The sequence below is a fragment of the Trichomycterus rosablanca genome, chromosome 6 (assembly GCF_030014385.1).
Source record: "Trichomycterus rosablanca isolate fTriRos1 chromosome 6, fTriRos1.hap1, whole genome shotgun sequence".
In the NCBI taxonomy this organism is placed as follows: Eukaryota; Metazoa; Chordata; class Actinopteri; order Siluriformes; family Trichomycteridae; genus Trichomycterus; species Trichomycterus rosablanca.
Window position 1 is genome coordinate 6,914,326 of NC_085993.1, and position 19,251 is coordinate 6,933,576.

General features: G+C 42.1%; 1 protein-coding gene across 1 annotated transcript in view; it reads right to left on the reverse strand.

Moving 5' to 3' along the window:
- Nucleotides 1-2,444: 2,444 nt before the first annotated feature.
- The window catches only part of lmo4b (LIM domain only 4b), a 34,146-nt gene continuing 17,339 nt past the window's right edge, over nucleotides 2,445-19,251 (reverse strand). Inside the window, exons 3-5 of the mRNA XM_062996543.1 lie at nucleotides 12,874-12,970; nucleotides 11,199-11,354; nucleotides 2,445-3,424 (exon numbers count right to left, since the gene is read on the reverse strand). Coding sequence (XP_062852613.1) covers nucleotides 3,416-3,424; nucleotides 11,199-11,354; nucleotides 12,874-12,970 — 262 coding nt within the window. The 3' untranslated portion in view covers nucleotides 2,445-3,415. The remainder of the gene's footprint in view (nucleotides 3,425-11,198; nucleotides 11,355-12,873; nucleotides 12,971-19,251) is intronic.

Below are 19,251 nucleotides of genomic sequence, written 5' to 3' on the forward strand. Positions count from 1 at the left end.
TTCTTTTTTTGCACAGTAAAGTTTTAAGTGGCATTTGTGCAGTAACTCTGTATTGTAGAGCTTGACAAAGGTTTGCCAAAGTAATCCCTCACCCATGTGCTTATATCAGATATTGTTGAGTGGTGGTTCTTGATGCAGTGCCGTCTGAGGGATCGAAGGTCACGGTTCAGCTTAAGCTTGCGCCTTTGGCCTTTACGCACTAAAATTCTTCCTGATTCCTTGAATGGTTTAATGATATTATGCACTGTAGAGGAAGAAATTTGCAAATCCCTTCCAATCTTTATTTGAGATTCATTGTTTTTAAACATTTCAATCATTTTCTCACACATTTGTTGACAAATTGGAGATCCTCTGATTATCTTTGCTCATCAAAGACTCAACCTTTCCTGGATGCTGCTTTTGTACCAAACCATGATTACAATCACCTGTTGACATCACCTGTTTAAAATCGCATAATTATTCAGTTTTTTCACCTCATTACTAGCCCTAAATTGCCCCTGTCCCAACTTTTTTGGAATGTGTTGCAGGCCTGAAATGCAGGAATGGACGTATATTAATGAATGAAATGATGTAGAGCAGACAAAACATGAAATATCTCAGGTTCAAACTGTCTGCAATCAAATAAAAGTCAAAGTACATGTAAGGAACACGGCATTTTTATTTTATTTGCATTTTCCATACTGTCCCAACTTTTTCTGATTTGGGGTTGTACACTGAACCAGTTAGAAAGAAAACTGGGCAACTCTGAAATTGGGATTAAACACAAGAGCACTGGGCTTCATAAACAAAGTCTCTGGCTGTGATCATGATCAGAATCACAACAGATTTAGCTGTTTAGATCCACCTGTCTAATGAGCGAGGCGGACTCCGGGCTGGGCATTCTGAGTATGCTAATCAGCCCCCTTTTATACCCATTAGGTCCCGCAACAGCTTCAAACACCGATTTGTTCTGTAAATAGTCCATTCAGAGCGAGCTGAAACACCTTCCTCTCTCCCGACGCTAATTGAATCTTCAAAGGGACATTTGGCCCAGCGCTAAATAGCACGCCGGTCTGAAAAGCAGGACCAAGGATACATGTTTATCCGTTTCCAATTAGCTATCCCATCATGTGCATTGATAATTACAGTGTAGAAAAGCCGAGAGAAGCGGAGACAATAAGGGGCTGGATGGATGCTGCGAGATGGCACTGCATTCACCAAGGTTAATGGAAAAGTATAGTTTTGCTAATGAGGCCTTAGCGAGCTCAGAAAGGGGCAGATGAGATAAATCACAGTGATAATATAAAGCACTCTGCCCTGCTGATGGAAGAACTGAATGCGGACAGAGGGGTTTTGTTACCGTAGGCAATACATATTGAAAGCCCTCAGAGGAACCTTGAGAAAACTTGTGTCATTATAGATTTATATCAGTTTCTACCATGAATACAACAGGGTGGGGGTGTGATGGAGATAACGGTAGCTTCATGAGTAAATAGATGCTTTTCCTTTAAGTACATGTACTTCATCAGCAAGGCAAATTCAGCAATTTTACAAATAATGAGAGTCTATCACAACAAACCCATTTTCAGAAACACTGTTGAGTTTGTAAGTGTACATACACATGGACGTCATGGCGTCACGTCTTGAATCATGATTTTTTTGTAATCGCACCCTCTATTGTTGGGTTTTTAAACATTTGCTGGGTCAAAAACCTACATGAACCAACTTTAAGTGCAATAAATTGGAAAGTTCTAGAATGACATTCAAATTTTTCAATTCCTTATTAGTATTATGACTACAGCTGGGGTGCGGCACAGTGGCACGGTGGGTAGCACTGTCACCTCACAGCAAGAAGGTTTGATCCCCAGGTGGGGCGGTCCGTGTCCTTTCTGTGTGGAGTTTGCATGTTCTCCCCATGTTTGCATGGGTTTCCTCCGGAAGCTCCGGTTTCCTCCCACAGTCCAAAAACGTGCAGTCAGGTTAATTGGAGACACTGAATTGCCCTATAGTTGAATGAGTGTGTGTGTGTGTGTTTGTGTCTGCCCTGCGATGGACTGGCGCCTTGCCCAGGGTGTTTCTGTGTGCCTTGCGCCTATTGAAAAGGTGGGATAGGCTCCAGCACCCCCCACGACCCTGATAACCTGGATAAGCGGTTAAGAAAGTGAGTGAGTGACTACAGCTGGTGAATTCTCAGACCTAGTTTGACTGTATCCATTGTAGCCATTAGAAATGACATGGAACAGTGGTCTTTTGCCACAGTACAGTATTCAGTATGGTAAACGGTTTGTAACTCAAGGGTCTACTGTAATTTTAAATATCTGAAAGTTGCAAAGAAATAGTATGTTGCCATATGGCAACACCGTGCAGTAGAGGATTAATGCCATAAACCTAAACGTCAACATGTAAACATTTGTCCCAAATGAAATCAAACGCAAACCTGGACAGGATCCAAAAAACAACCTTTATATATCTTAAGATTTTTATTAATTAAATACAACATACTGGAGCCAATGTCTCTGAAAATATCACAAATAGATTCTCTCTCATTCAGCATTTACAAGTGAACAGCAATGGAGCTTTGTCGCCATGGTTTCAGGTTTCAGAAAAACAAGGCGGGGTCTGGGGTGTGGTGGGGCAGGTCACGTGGAGGATGTACGGTAGCCACGTCTGGACGAAAAACATTTACATGCATACATACGTGATAACTTTTACAAATACACCAAGAGTGTTCATGATTCGTTTTCGCACAAAAAAAAAGCCACAGATCATTTTGGGAATCCTTTTGTTTTTTTTGTTTTTTTTTAAATCACCCAAAAATAAAATAAAATAAAAATGAAACACATTCCCTTTTACATTTAAAACATTTAAAATATAGATAGTGAAGAAAGTGTGTCTGTGAAGAAAAAGAGAATAGAGCAGGAAATACCAAAAGCAAGACAAAACTAAAAAGAAAAAAGTCTGTTTTCCTCTTATTATCAAACAAGCAACTGTACGAACTTCTGTGATTTAAAAAGCTGCAGCTGATTAACTTTATCTCTTTTTTTAACCCGAAATGTCCTTTCACTCAGTCTGTATCTCTCCTTCACCGTCTCTCTCCGGCTGTGAGTCTCTCGGATATCAGATCAGTCTCCGTTAATTCATGGAGTTCTCAGTTTTCCAGTGGAAGCGCAGAAACGCTGGGAATCCGCCGATGTTCAGGAGTCAGGGTCGGGATCACAGGTGGATGGAAAAAGTGTACTGAGGGGTTGTGAAGTATTGTAGGGGGAAGCCGTGGTCCTGGCAGGGTAGTGCTAGGGTTGTGCTGGGGTAGTACTGAAACTTTGGAGGTGAGGAGAGGGAAACAGGAGGATGGCGGTCAGGACTGAGAGATCTTCAGTGACGATGAGCGAGGGCTGGAATGAAGGCACACATGCCACTCTGAGCAACCTCCTCCCCCCTAACAAACCTGCAAGAGAGAGACAGAGGTATTAGACTCACCCCAAACAGAGCTAACATTATTGGAAAGTAGGCCAGTGTGGGATGATGGGCTAAATTACAAACACCAACCTGCTACCTTATCCTACAGAACCAAGAGGAAAAAAACCACAATCTGCAAAATCTCAACTGTGAGGTTCAAAATAAAGTATAAAGTACTATATGGACAAAAGTATTGGGAAACCCATTTTAACTTCTGAATTAATGTAAAGGTGAAATACACCAATCAGCCATAACATTAAAACTACCTTGTTTTTACACTCACTGTCCATTTTATCAGCTCCACTTACCATATAGAAGCACTTTGTAGTTCTACAATTACTGACTGTAGTAATCTGTTTCCATGCATGCTTTGTTAGCCCCCCTTCATGCTGTTCTTCAAATGGTCAGGACCCCCACAGGACCACCACAGAGCAGGTATTATTTAGGTGGTGGATGATTCTCAGCCCTGCAGTGACACTGACATGGTGGTGGTGTGTTAGTGTGTGTTGTGCTGGTATGAGTGGATCAGACACAGCAGCGCTGCTGGAGTTTTTAAATACCGTGTCCACTCACTGTCCACTCTATTAGACACTCCTACCTAGTTGGTCCACCTTGTAGATGTAAAGTCAGAGACGATCGCTCATCAATTGCTGCTGTATGCGTTGGTCATCTTCTAGACCTTCATCAGTGATCACAGGACGCCACGGGACGCTGTTGGCTGGTTATTTTTGGTTGGTGGACTCTTCTCAGTCCAGTGACAGTGAGGTGTTTAAAAACTCCATCAGCACTGCTGTGTCTGATTCACTCATACCAGCACAACACACACTAACACCATGTCAGTGTCTGTGGTGGTCCTGACCATTGAAGAACAGGGTGAAAGCAGGCTAAAAAAGCATTCAGAGAAACAGATGGACTTTAGTCAGTAATTGTAGAACTACAAAGTGCTTCTATATGGTAAGTGGAGCTGATAAAATGGACAGTAAGTGTAGAAACAAGGAGGTGGTTTTAATGTTATGGTTGATCAGTGTGTATATACAAGGCACTCAGCGACCCTGACCAGGACAAAGCGGGTGATACAAAAATGAAATTAAATTAGTGGTTAAGGTTCAAGCCCCACCACAGGTTGCCACTGTTGGGCCCTTGAGCAAGGCCCCTAACTCTCAATTGCTTAGATTGTATACTGTCACAACTGTACACTTTGGATAAAAGCATCCACTAAATGCAGAAAATGTAACTGTAATAGAAACAATTAAATTAAATGTACCCTTGTCACTTAAGGTAAAGTCAACTTTAATACTATGGTCTATTTAAGGCATTCGAGTGGCAATGTAGCAAATCTCGGTACTGCTGCAATGCAGGGTTCGAATCAGGGCAGTTGTAGCCTAGTGGTTAAGGTACTGATCCAGTAATCAAAAGGTTGACGGTTCAAGACACTGTTGGGCCCTTGAGCAAGTCCCTTAACCCTCAATTGCTTAGACTGTATACTGTCACAACTGTAAGTCGGTTTGGATAAAAGCGTCCACTAAATACCGAAAATGAATCACCAGCGGTGCTATTGTCCAGTCAGGCATCAAACATGATTGGCTATGTTGGGGTTGGGGGTGTTTGAGACAGTTGCAAAAATTATTAAAACTTTAAGAATGCCATAGCACACATTTTTCCTACAAGTATGTGCCTCCAAACTCCAACTAGAGGTAGAAATGTTTAAATGTGTGGCATCTCTAGGCATTTTGTAAAACAAACAAAAGAGGTAACAAATACTTTAGTCTTTAAGAAGTTTCTAAACCTCAGTAGAAATTATGCAGGTAAACAAGTGACGATCTGAGAACTAATTTCATCCAAATCAGATAGACTTTAATCAGCTTCCTCTATATTTCAGTGTCTAATGAAGGTGGCGTTCTGTACTGGCAGCTCCGCTAAACCACCCGCTTAATTTATTGATCTGCAAGGCTTTGGAAACCATCTGCTGCCCTATTTCCTCCGCATTAAGTCTGAAGCACGTTTCATGAAGTTAGGCTCTTTTTTGTCTAGGTCTGTTGCAGCGTTCCTGGCGGCGGCGGCGGCCCCCGGGGTGCGCGGCTTCTGCCGAGCGGAGCAACAGGGACAATTAGAGGAACGTCTGAAGCAACGGTGCTCTGCTTTCACACCCAGTAGAGCTCAACTTCTCCTCTCTCTGCTTTTGTTTTAAACATTCAGGGGAGCAATTTAGTTCTCCCTGCCTTGCTCAAGTTACTAGCAGGGTTTCAGTCTATTAGTAATTACACCCCTCCCCGCACGCACACACACAAGCTTTCGGGGGGCTAATTAAGGAAAAGGCTGGAAAGGTTCGGCTCCCTCGGGCCCAGCTGCAGCATGAGAAAGGTAATTTGTCTGTCCTGAACAAAGAGATTAGGGAGAAGCCGGGAAGCCCACTTAATAAATGAGCATCAAATGTCCTGAGCCGCCATCACGGCCGACGCCAATTATGTTGCCATGAAATTGCGAATAATAAAAACATCGACGGCCAGACAGGACGTTATATGTGCTGCTTTCAACTCAACTGTTGCTGATATTCTGCATAGATTACACTTTATATTGTGTTGAGCTGTGGCGACTACTTGTGGGTGATTTACTGCTGCAGATGAAACACTGGTAGAAATCGCCACCAGTAGAACAGAACTCTGATGTTAAAATTAAACTTATGTAAATAAACTTTTACATGGAAATACTCATTTATGTTAGTAATACTGAATGTAGTGTAAGAAACTTTGTTGTTTAAAAAATGGCCATGGTCATGTTGGGAATGGAAGAATTTAGAAGGTAAATGAGTGCAATTAGCAATACAGCTGCAATTGTTCGTTTGTTTGTTTATTAGGATTTTAACGTCATGTTTTACACTTTGGTTACATTCATGACAGAACCGGTAGATACTTATCACACAAGGTTAATCATTTCACAGGTTACACTGAACACCGTTTTGGACAATTTGATGTCTCCAATTTACCTCGCTTGCATGTCTTTGGACTGTGGGAGGAAACCGGAGCACCCGGAATAAACCTACGCAGGCATGGGGAGAACATGCAAACTCCACACAGAAAGGACCCGGGCCACCCCACCTGGGGATCAGCTGTAATTGAGCTAACCTAGAATATAAAACATCCATTTTGCTAAAACATGCCATAAACATTTTACTTTCATATTTATTTTGCCTCTGTCCCAACTTTCTGGAGTGTGTTGCAGGCATCAATCTCAAAAAATGTTTTTGAGTTTACAAAAAAACAAATTGGTCAGCCAAGACATCCAATATTTGAGGTTCAAGTTAGGGCTGCTGCAATTGGTCGACCTAGTTAATATTTTAAGTCAATGCATCGTTTTAAAAACTATGTTTATAAATGATCCTTTTTAATTTCTACATTTCCATTCATATAACCGTTCATATGATTCCCTCAGCATTACATTCTGCGTGCATGACCTAAGTCGTATTTGGTCCAGTCACTGGTTGGCGGCATTAAGCGCAGTCTTAAAAAAATGGCGTCTGCAGCAGTCAGAGGCCGATTGTAGAGAGCTTTCAAAGAAAAGCTAAAAGTTTTCCAACACACAAATCATTAAAAGTTTGGTGATACTTAAAACTGGCACAAAACTAAAATGTGGGTTTGTACACTGTGCAAAGCTTTGATGGTACCACAGCAGCACTAGCACCATGTTGCATGTCTATATTGTTTCATTACGCTTCTTAATTGCGGAGATCTGGAGTACCGTATTCCTTAGTGAGCTCAGTTAGGGCGCATGAGATGCAGCAAAACTTTTACTTCTATGTTGTTTCATTAAGCTTCTTAATCGTGGAGATCCTAAAATACTGTATTTCTTAGCGAGTTCAGTTAGGGTGCATTTTTACTTCTATATTGTTTCATTAAGCTTCTTAATCATGGAGATCTTGGAATACCGTATTTCTTAGCGAGTTCAGTTAGGGCTCATTCACACGCGCCACTCACTTTGCTGCGTTGGGCTCACGATTTTTGCGGTTGCCGTGGCGATCAAAGCACAAAAAGCTTCTCATGTGAATGCTCCTTAACACTTACCACTTTGTTTACATCGCTGAGAATTTGAAGTAAGTTTTGAGTGAATGTGTAGGTTAGAATCATTCTGTCGTAACTGTACGTTGGACTTAATGAGACGTGTTCACCTCTATTTTATTTCTGCTATAAGTTTAAGCACTTTGCTTTGTGTACAGAATGCTATAAACACGTGTTACACTTAGTTTAATATGGAGCACTTGAGAATTTGATAATATGGACATAAACCCTGTTTACATTTAGTTTTGTGCCATATTATTATGCTATACAGTTTGTTGTTAACATAAAAGAAGCTTAAATGAGATTCTGAATGAAATGAAAGGAAAATTAATCGTTTAGATTAATCGACTAATCGATAAAATAGTCTATAGATTAATCGATAGAAAAAGTGGCAGCCCTAGTTCAAGTGAATGAACAAGTCATAAAAAATTGTCCCAACATTTTTGAAAATGGAAAGCGCTACTTTTAACCATTTAAAAATATAAATTTCTTGTTTGACAGAGTGTAATTCTCATGCTCCATCATAAATCCGTGCCTGCTGTCCATCACCACACTGTTATTAAAACCAATAGTAAACGGTGCTTTTCTGGTGGGTACCAGCACGTCCTTGTGATGAGAGTCTCACACTCCTTGTGATGAGAGCCTCACACTCACGTCCCTTAGCAGTATCTTTAATATCAGTGACTAGTGCTGGGCTGAAACCTGTAATAACTCCAAACTCTGTGTCATCATTCATCTCAAGCATCTGCTGAAGACACATGGACATCTTTCTTATTTTCTCCCTGCAGCGGCTACACGGAGGTGTCCGTGTGTATTTAAGACTCCTCTCACTGCTATAATTAAAGCAGCGCGTCCAATATTCAGATTGCATTTTAGCATTAATAATTCAGCTGTTTTCACTACAACCGATGTCGCCCCATAAATAAACAATGAGGCCTCATATTTACGCGCCAGTAGTGGATGGAGAGGAGCGAGGCGGGGACGCCGGGCCTGAGCAGACGCTCAGAATTAAGCTTGGTAATGCAAAGGCTTTCAATTTGAGACGTGCCGCCCTCTTAGTGCTGATTTGTAAAAGTGATGAGTGCTTAAAAGGCTTCGTGAAGCTCAGTGGAGCTGCTCGTTTCTTCTTGGCCTCTTCGTTTAGTCCTTTCTTTAATTATTATTTCGTATTCGATTTGTACTTTTTCGATTTAGGGTTTTTCTCATTTTATTTTCTTGCTGGAAGGTGAAATCCACACATTCACCACTGGACTCACTAACACATCTGCTCTGATGGTGTATCAATACTCATTATATGTCACTAAGCTGCTGATGATCCAGTCAGATGGTGAAGCACACCATGCCAAAGGCCAGTTCAGGAATTACGTAAATAAATCTCCCATTTTATTTATTACTAGTTGTCGGGAGAGGCCGAAACTCCGGCATGTACATGGATATGTATATTAATAATGCATTTACTCAAAAGGAAGGATGGTAGGGCTGAAATTCAGCTAGAAACTCATCGTTATGGGGCTTTCCATAACATTAAAACCACCTTGTTTCTACACTTACTGTCCATTTTATCAGCTCCTCTTACCATATAGAAGCACTCTGTAGTTCTACAATTACTGACTGTAGTCCATCTGTGTCTCTATATACTTTTTTAGCCTGCTTTTACCCTGTTCTTCAATGGTCAGGACCCCCACAGGACCACCACAGAGCAGGTATTATTTAGGTGGTGGATCATTCTCAGCACTGCAGTGACACTGGCATGGTGGTGCTGTGTTAGTGTGTGTTGTGCTGGTATGAGTGGATCAGACACAGCAGCACTGCTGGAGTTTTTAAACACCGTGTCCACTCACTGTCCACTCTATTAGACACTCCTACCTGGTTGGTCCACCTTGTAAAGTAAGAGACAATCGCTCATCTATTGGTGCCCTTTGAGTTGGTCATCTTATAGACCTTCATCCGTGGTCACAGGACGCTGCCCACGGGGAGCTGTTGTGGTCATAATGTTATGGCTGATCAGTGTATAAGACCATTCAGGCCTTTCCTTTCCTGTAAGCATAAGGTGATGGTATGAAGTTTATTTCCGGGCTCGGTAATAACGGCGCTACTTTGTAATGGGTGCAGTCACACTAGCCCTTATTACATGGGCACAGAGAAGTCACCAGGAATTAAGAGATTGTGCAACGAAATTAAAAGACATCACAGATCTGTACAAAGCATCTAATGAATAATCTAAGATGCTGAATGAATACTTTTGACCCGATAAACCTAATAAACTCTGCTAGGATGTTCATACTGAATTTCGTCATAAATGAAGCAACGGTATCTGGACACACCAACAATCCACGCTGTAAATGCTACACATTATATTCAGAGGAACTAAAAGCACTATGCAGTTAAAACCAGGTGATATTTTGACCACCAGGCAATAAGTCCTGATCTGCTGATTTGCATCGGCGAGCGCAAAAAATTCAACCCTGTGTCATCAGAAAGCACCCGCTGTGCGAAATTAAAATTTGTCTTCAGTCAATAGAGTTTAATATCTATGGCAGCTCTGGAGGCAAAGCGCAAATGAATCAATGTCATCAATACCTAATCAGTATGAAATATGAAGGCAGTGGAATTATGTAGGAAACTTTCTTCGTTCTTTTACTTGCACCCCGTGCCCCCCGATCCCCCCCCCCCCCTTCCCCCGTCGCTCTCTCACTTAACCGACAGCGCCGAGCTAGCGTTAGCGGTCCTCTCATTTTGTGTGGCTGACATTAATTGTGACAAATTAGCTTTCAGCGAGACTGAATTGCTCTTGTCTTGCAGGCCTGACCTTGGGCCTGAGGGGCTTTCGGCGAACCCGGTAAAGTGCTTTTAGATCCGCTGTCATTTTTCCCCCTTTAAAAAGCAATTCTGCCGCTGTCACGCTTCCTGTGTCGTCCTCTCCGGATAACAACCAGACGTTCAGTTACTCACGGAGACTGCAGATAAATATACATGCTACGTTAAGTGCTGGCTGACAAACAGCAGCGGGGAACATATGCACCAGTGTATGTTGGGGATGTAAATACATTATAGTCTAATAACTGTAAAAGAGGAAGAGAAATATATACAGACTAGACAGCCACACCCAGTGCCAGGCGGTTAATGCAATTCATTATATTAATTACATTTAAGGCTTTTAATTTTGTGGCAGTTTGGGGAAGGCCTTACTGGAACATGCTGGAACAAAAAGACTAGCCTGCACAGAGCCCTGACCTCAACCCGATTCAACACCTTTGGGAGGAATTGGAACACTAACAGTAAGCCAGGCCTTCTTGCTGAACACTAGTGCCTGATCTCACCAATAATATTTGACTCAATGGGCACCAACTCACACAGACATGCTCAAAAGTCTTGTGGAGCCTACCTAGAAGCTTTGGAATGGGATGTCCAGATGCTAGTAGGTAGATTGGCTACTCTAAATTGCCCTTAGGTTCAATGGCATGTATGGCGGTACATGCCATACAGACAGTGGCCAGAGCTCAGAACTGAACCTGAGATCTTGAAACTGTAAGGCACCGACACTACCATTACCATTTGTACAAGAACAGTTTGATACAACAGCAGGATCATTATAGTCTCCTTAAACAAGAACACCATGTCAGTGATGCGAAGCACCAGCGTGACAACAGTGCCAGCGATGCCCACTGTGGAAAAACACAAAATCATGAACAGACAGTATGTAATGTTTACCTTCTGATCAGAAAGTAGTGGGTTCGTCTGCAGTGAACTCAAGTGGCCGTTCATGAGCGCTGTGGGTCTGTCGTGTTCACAGAACAAGCTGCCGTTGATGTAGTGGAACCGATCTCCAGGGACCAGCCGGTTCCGGCAGGTAGAACATGTGAAACACTGTGAGAGAGAGAGAAAATAAGAGAGAGAGAGAGAGAGAGAGAGAGAGAGAGAGAGAACATTACTGTTAAAAAGCTATTACACATTCTATTCACTAACAGAAAGTAAAAAACTGGGTGCTAGGAACTCAATATTAGGTCTCCATCCTATTTACTGTACACAGAACCCTATTTAGAATAGAGTACAATAGAATGGAATGGCTTTATTTGTTATATATACATATACAGTTGTACAGTACAACCAAATTCTTCCTCTCATATCCCAGCTCGTTTGGAAGATGGGGTCATAACGCAGGGTCAGCCATTGTACGGCACCCATGGAACAGCGAGGGTCAAGGGTCTTGCTCAAAGGCCCAACAGTGGCTGCATGGCAGAGCCAGGATTCAAACTCTTAACCTCTCAGTTGATATCCCAAAGACCTACCCACTAGGCTACCACAGTCCAAAAAAAATACTCAAAAAATACTTTATTTTCCAGGTCTTCAAAAAGTCTGATAGACGTCCCACCAGTCGATAGTAGGTGTATTCTGTCCTGAGCCTTGCAGCCACCAGGCTCTTGAACATGGCCACTATGTCTACTGCTCCCTGTCTCAGCATTTGGTTCCAATTGGTTTTCCAAACTGCTAATTTTGTAGTACTATTGTGTTCTTATGTTTTGTAACGTATTTAAGGCGCAAGTGTAAAAAGCTGCCTCAGTCATTGCAAGCTCACAGTCTTTCACACGGTCACATTTCACACAGTATTTTTTGTACTATTATTATTTTCACTTAATGGCCAAAAATATATGGACACCTGAGGTTGCTGGACATTCCATTAAAAAGGGACATTCCATTTGAATCCAAACACCCCTGATAAACAGTCAAGGGCGACCGTAGCAAGGATGAACTTCCTAAATATCATAAAGGAAGAAACCTTGAGAGAAACAGGGACCTCAGTTCCCCTCGGGTGGCCTAGAGGACAACAGGCATTATTGCAGAGTTGCCTTTGCTCTATTGGACAGGCATTCCAAAAGATTTTGGAGTGTATCTGTGTGATTCTGCACCCATTTATTCGCTGATTAGATGAGAAGACCTGGCACCAATGGATGTTACCAAACCATGTGTTCATGGATCTTGCTTTGGGCCTCTAAAGCTGGAGGAGGAAAAAAACTTCCCCAAAGTGATGCCATCAGGTAAGAGGCATATTTATTTTATATAATTGGTAATATTATACACCTGTTAGATGTGGGTCTGGTCGACACACCAGAACTCTGTGAATTAGTTGGGATGTCCATATAATTTGACCATATGATGTATATTACACTATAATACATATACTATACTAAGTATATATATAGTATATATATCATAGTATAATGTACACCGAATGGTCAAAAGTATATGGACATCCCTCCTAATTGACTATAAACGTTGGACACATCTTGCTGATTGATTACATTTCGGGTATGGCTAACCAGCAAGAACGTAATTTTTCATTTATTTTCTTGCCTGACTGTTGCAGATGAGACTTTGAGATGGTTACCTTGAGGTGGTACACGTTCCCCTGTGCCCTCATGACCAGCTCACTTGCAGGGATGGACTGACCACAGGCGCTGCACGCCCCGCTGTTCCCAAATAACCTGCACAAACATCAATAAACAAACACACACATGCTTAACAAAACTGCAAACACTGAAGGTAAAATACACTTAAGGTTTGTAAATCATGTTGTTCAACACTGAATGACATAAAAATAGAAAAACCCACTGAATAGAACAGGTGTCCATATATTTATTTATTTTAGCCATTTATCTATTGTTAGCAGGTTCATATAATCAAGCGAACTGAATAGAAAATGCTATTTCCATCTAACCAAGTCGCCACCTTTCAAACAAGTCCGGTCCTTCTGTCTGCAAGAACAAAGAACTGGGTCAGATCAAACCGGTAAGACGTTAGTGTAAAGAACAAATATTTAGAAGCAACAGAAAGCTGTAACCAAACGAGAACACATGGCACTATAGCATTATTTTTGGTCTATTGTCTACTCTCGTATTTAAGACTGGCCATAGTGGATCTGGTCCACATATCAGACTTGGCCCTTTCTGACGCAACCCTCCTATTTTTATCCAGGCTTGGGATCGGCACTGAAAGCGCACCCACAAGTGCACCTTCCATTTGCCATATCGTTTATGTGCAGACGCCTATCAGTCGATAGCACCGCTGAGATTCAAACCCTGGATCCCAGGATCCCATTGGTAGTGAACTAGTGGCTCGGTGGGTAGCACTGTTACCTCACAGCAAGGAGGTTCTGGGTTTGATTCCCAAGTGGAGCAGTTTGGTCCTTTCTGAAGTGGAGTTGTTGGTGCATGTTTTCCTTGAGTCCAGGGAGCTCCGGTTTCCTCCCACAATCCAAAGTCATGCAGTCAGGGTAATTGGAGCTACTAAAATTGCCCTAAGTGTGAATATGTGTTTGCCATGTGATGGACTAGTAACCTGTCCTGCCTTTTTCCCAGTAAACTGTACCCACCATGACCCTGAATAGGATAAAGCAGTGGTAAAACAGACAATGGATTAATGTTTTTGAATGGTTGTCCACATACTTTCGACCATTTAGTGTAACTTTTAATGAAATAATGTACGCAGGTCTTGACTGTGATAATAAAATGCTGTGTGTAATGGCAAGCATGGGCTGAGCTTATGATAGTACCATTCTCTGCCTGCAGCGAAAGCAACACACACACACACACACACATTCAGGCACACACACATCGAAACAAATGACATCCTCAATTTCACCAATACAGGAAAATGTAAAATGCTTGTAATGCCGGCAGTCCAAATGAAAAAATCCTGTCGTGAAAATCCTAAAAGCTTGTAGTGCCAGAGCTCGTCTGAGTATTACCTTCAGCGGCCGTTTTTTTCACTCCCTATAATAACCTGGAACATAAGCAATCAGGACCTAAGAGCATTTGATTGTACATCTAGGGGCAGACATAGTGCTTTAGCCATTAGGAGAGCGCCGGTGCGCCACGGCGTGCCGAGCCGTTTCCATTAGGCTAGCCGGGCTTGATATATAACGTGCATGGGTTAACCTTTTCAATCACAGTGTCAACACTTTAGATTTGCTGGCGCTCATCTCTTTCATCCCTAACCCTCTCTCTCTCGCTCTCGATAATGAAATGCTTGCTCCGGCTTCTCTTCTATCTGCCTTCAGAGTCCACAATTTAGATTACTTCATCTCGCCGAGCAACAAACTGAATGAAATTTCGATTTGAGCCGAAAGTAATTTACTGGGATCTGGACCCATTTGTCATCATATCTCACTGGTGTTTGCTCTATCAGTGCACTTTTCCTATGCAATCAAATAAGACCACAGCATCTGACAAGCTCGCTCGGGAGAGAGAGAGAGAGAGAGAGAGAGAGAGAGAGAGAGAGAGAGAGAGAGAGAGAGAGAGAGAGAAAACATGGTAAGGAAGGAAGTGGATGAGAGACACTGAATAGTAATAGGAGAGGGAGGCCAGGGTAAAGAGCTGCAGTACAAGGTTAGAACTAGGAACAAGTTTCAATTTTCTGTAACAGTATAGAGGGCAACCCTGTGGCACACATGGGTCCTGGGGACCTGAGATCAATCCTTGTCCCCAGTCATCGCCTGTGCTGTCCCTGTGCCTGTTATTTTTTCTACAGGTACTTTGGTGTCCTCCCCAAAACAGGTAGTTAAAAATAAGAAAAAATAGTTCTACAATTACTGATTGTAGTCCATCTGTTTCTCTACATACTTTTTAAGCCTGCTCTTAACTGTTCTTCAATGGTCAGGACCCCCACAGGACCACCACAGAGTAGGTATTATTTGGGTGGTGGATCATTCTCAGCACTGCAGTGACACTGACATGGTGGTGGTGTGTTAGTGTGTGTTGTGCAGGTATGAGTGGATCAGACACAGCAGTGCTGCTGGAGTTTTTAAATACCGTGTCCACTTACTGTCCACTCTATTATACACTCCTACCTAGTTGGTCCACCTTGTAGATGTAAAGTCAGAGATGATCGCTCATCTATTGCTGCTGTTTGAGTTGGTCATCTTCTAGACCTTCATCAGTGGTCACAGGACGCTGCCCATGGGGCGCTGTTGGCTGGATATATTTTTGGTTGGTGGACTATTCTCAGTCCAGCAGTGACGGTGAGGTGTTTAAAAATTCCAGCAGCGCTGCTGTGTCTTATCCACTCATACCAGCACAACACACACTAACATACCACCACCATGTCAGTGTCACTGCAGTGCTAAGAATGATCCTGGCAGAGTCCTGACCATTGAAGAACAGCATGAAAGGATGCTAACAAAGCATGCAGAGAAACAGATGGACTACAGTCAGTAACTGTAAAACTACAAAGTGCTCCTATATGGTAAGTGGAGCTAATACAATGGACAGTGAGTGTAGAAACAAGGAGGTGGTTTTAATGTTATGGTTGATCGATGTATGATTGTTCAGATGATTCTGAGATCTATTTTTTTGGTGTGTTTTTTTGTTTGGAGACAGTACTAGGGTTCTTAAATCTGTAGGGTGTAAATAGAACCCTGTAAGAACAAAATAAAAAGTAACATGCATTTACTTATTAACACTTCTAAATGTTCAAACACATTTTAAAGAATGCACCTAAGATGTTCTTTGTTTGTTACTTTTTAACATTGTTCCTGCTATATAAAGTGTTCTGTAACTATTTCATTATTTCCTGTTTGATTTTGAACAAACAGCCTTTATATTTTAAATGTGTTAAAACGTTAGCTATGTAATCAGTTAACGTCGTGTTCAGGGCTCCATCTTTTTTCCCACAGAAAACTTCCAAGAGCTTGAAAATCAAATAAATCATGTTTATTCTCATATTAAATGCTTTTAAAAATAAATGTGTGATCTGAATATGAGAAGCCCAGCATGATTCCCCAGCTCCACTTCCTGGAGCTTTTCCAGCACTTTTTGATGGCTGGAATGTGCAAATGCGAAACATGCGATGTGCCGTGTCTCTTTAATATTGGCGCTCGGGTGGCTGCTTACGGGCGAGCGGAGAAACAAATTTTGCTGTGGCATCGATTGGGGAGGCTCAATCAAAACTCAATTTCAAAAGTAATTAGCTGAGAGGCCTGTGACAACGGCGCTCCTTCGACGGCGCAAATTGAACGGACAAGCTGAGGAAAATGTCAGAGGGATATCTTTAAATGCTGCCATTCGGCTCGGCGCCAACACGACTTCCACCTTAATCTCCAGCTTTTTAGGGGAGGCTTTCCTGCCACCCTCAACCCTGCACCAACACTTCCACCATATTTCCTTATATAGAAAAGTGTGTGTCTGTGTGTGTCTTTGTTTTTTTATTTATTTCCAGATGGCTGGAGAGACATAGTGATTGGAACAGGCTTTTCATTTTATCAGTGTAAGCTACGCAGTGGGTTAATGATTTGACCGAGGGTCAGCTCCTGATAGTATTTGATTTAAAGGCCTGAAGGCGTTGGGTGCTCAATTAAGTCGGTATCAGTCTGCACTCGGCCTCTAATGGTCTCTCTCTCCATTGAGCTGATGTGTTGGGAGGGGAAAGGCCCAGCAAACCTGGGTCAGTATAATTAAAGCCTAGGGACTTTTTAATTGTGACAACACTGGTTTACCTCAAAGAAAAAAAATACATATATATATATATATATATATATATATTCTCGTTTCTCCTGGCAGTCAATCAGACAATATAAAAAAAAAAATTCTTGTCATCGTGGTGTGTTGATTTATGAACATTTTGTGTTTGTCGGGAGGGATAAAAACAGTCACAGCCACGTCTGCCTTTCATAACAGAAATATTTGAAGCTGTCTACACTCCATCGAGCGACGTCTACTGGATTTAATTTGGACGCTGGCTGTGAGGTGAATTACAACCTAGCGGAGCAATTTAGGGCCATCTGGCAAACGACAGGCTCTTGGGCAAGAACCTTTTTGAGCCGAGTGATGTAAGGTAGTACAACAATGATTTGGGCATCACGGTCCATTATAAAAATGCCTCTTAACATTAGCAGCCAAAGAACCTTAAAAGCACCGGCTCGATACTTAAGCCCAGCTTTGCATAATGGTGAGGCTACATTAGAGGAAGAGATGGTGAAAGCGTACAGGGAAGGAGGGGGGAGTAAAAGAGATAGAGAGAGAAAGAACGACAGAGCAAGAGATAGCCAGGCAAGGGAGGAGGAACAGAGGGGGGGCAAAAACGCAGCCAAATTACACTTGGTTAATTCCGAGTAACAGATCCAGTCCCGGGTGGATTGAAGGCCTTGAATTAATTCTGTTATGACAAATCAAGATAAACGTTTCCCCTAAATTGCATGCAATTTAATTAATTCCTGAGATCCAGGCTTTTTCTCCCCCTCGCTCTCTCTCCCGGCTTAATAGTTCACGTGTGCTGTCACACAGCTCGAGTGGGCTAACTTCAGAGTGATATTAAATAACCAACTATTAGATTTACCTAGCACGTCCTATTGGAAAAGTGCCATTTAATTACCCAGGCCTATTCAATTAAAGAGACAGTGTGCAACCCCCACCCCAAACACACACTCACACACACTCCTCAACCCTCACAGTCATGCGATTAGACATAAGTTTAATGAAATTTGTTCTTCCCCATAGCTACAAAACCAGCACTAGATATACACACATCCAGCACAATGGTATAACTGCTTATCCATTACATTTGGGCACAACTTGAATATGCATCATACACCGATCAGCCATAGCATTAAAACCACCTCCTTGTTTCTACACTCGCTGTCCATTTTACCAGCTCCACTTACCATATAGAAGCACTTCTACAGTTCTACAATTACTGACTGTAGTCTATCTGTTTCTCTGCATGCTTTGTTAGCCCCCTTTCATGCTGTTCTTCAATGTTCAGGACTCTCCCAGGACCACTACAGAATAGGGATTATTTGGGTGGTGGATCATTCTCATCACTGCAGTGACACTGACATTGTGGTGGTGTGTTAGTGTGTGTTGTGCCGGTATGAGTGGATAAGACACAGCAGTGCTGATGGAGTTTTTAAACACCTCACTGTCACTGCTGGACTGAGAATAGTCCACCAAACAAAAATATCCAGCCAACAGCGCCCCGTGGGCAGCGTCTTGTGACCACTGATGAAGGTCTGGAAGATGACCAACTTAAACAGCAGCAATAGATGAGCGATTGTCTCTGACTTTACATCTACAAGGTGGACCAACTAGGTAGGAGTGTCTAATAGAGTGGACAGTGAGTGGACACGGTATTTAAAAACTCCAGCAGCGCTGCTGTGTCTGATCCACTCATACCAGTACAACACACACTAACACACCACCACCATGTCAGTGTCACTGCAGTGCTGAGAATAATCCACCACCCAAATAATACCTGCTCTGTAGTGGTTCTGTGGGGGTCCTGACCATTGACGAAAAGGGTGAAAGCAGGCTAAAAAGGTATGTAGAGAAATAGATGGACAACAGTCAGTAATTGTAGAACTACAAAGTGCTTCTATATGGTAAGTGGAGCTGATAAAATGGACAGTGAGTGTAGAAACAAGGAGGTGGTTTTATTTATTTAGATTTTAATGCCATGTTTAACACATATGTGTCATTTTATGGCAAGATAGGTATTATGTTTCTGTCTGCTTATTTTATCTTGTCTTTTTAATTTCAGGTGTACAGAAAGAAATAACAAAAACATCCAGTGAGTGGTAGTTCTTAGGGCAGAAATGCCTTGTTAATAAGACAGGTCAGAAAATAACAGCCAGACTAGTTTAAGCTAACAGTAAGGCTAAAGTAACTCAAATTATAGCCTTTACAAGCATGGTGAGCAGACCAAGCATTTTAGAACACACATCACATTAAAACTTGGGGCGGATCGGCTACAGCAGCAAAAGAAATGCATCAGG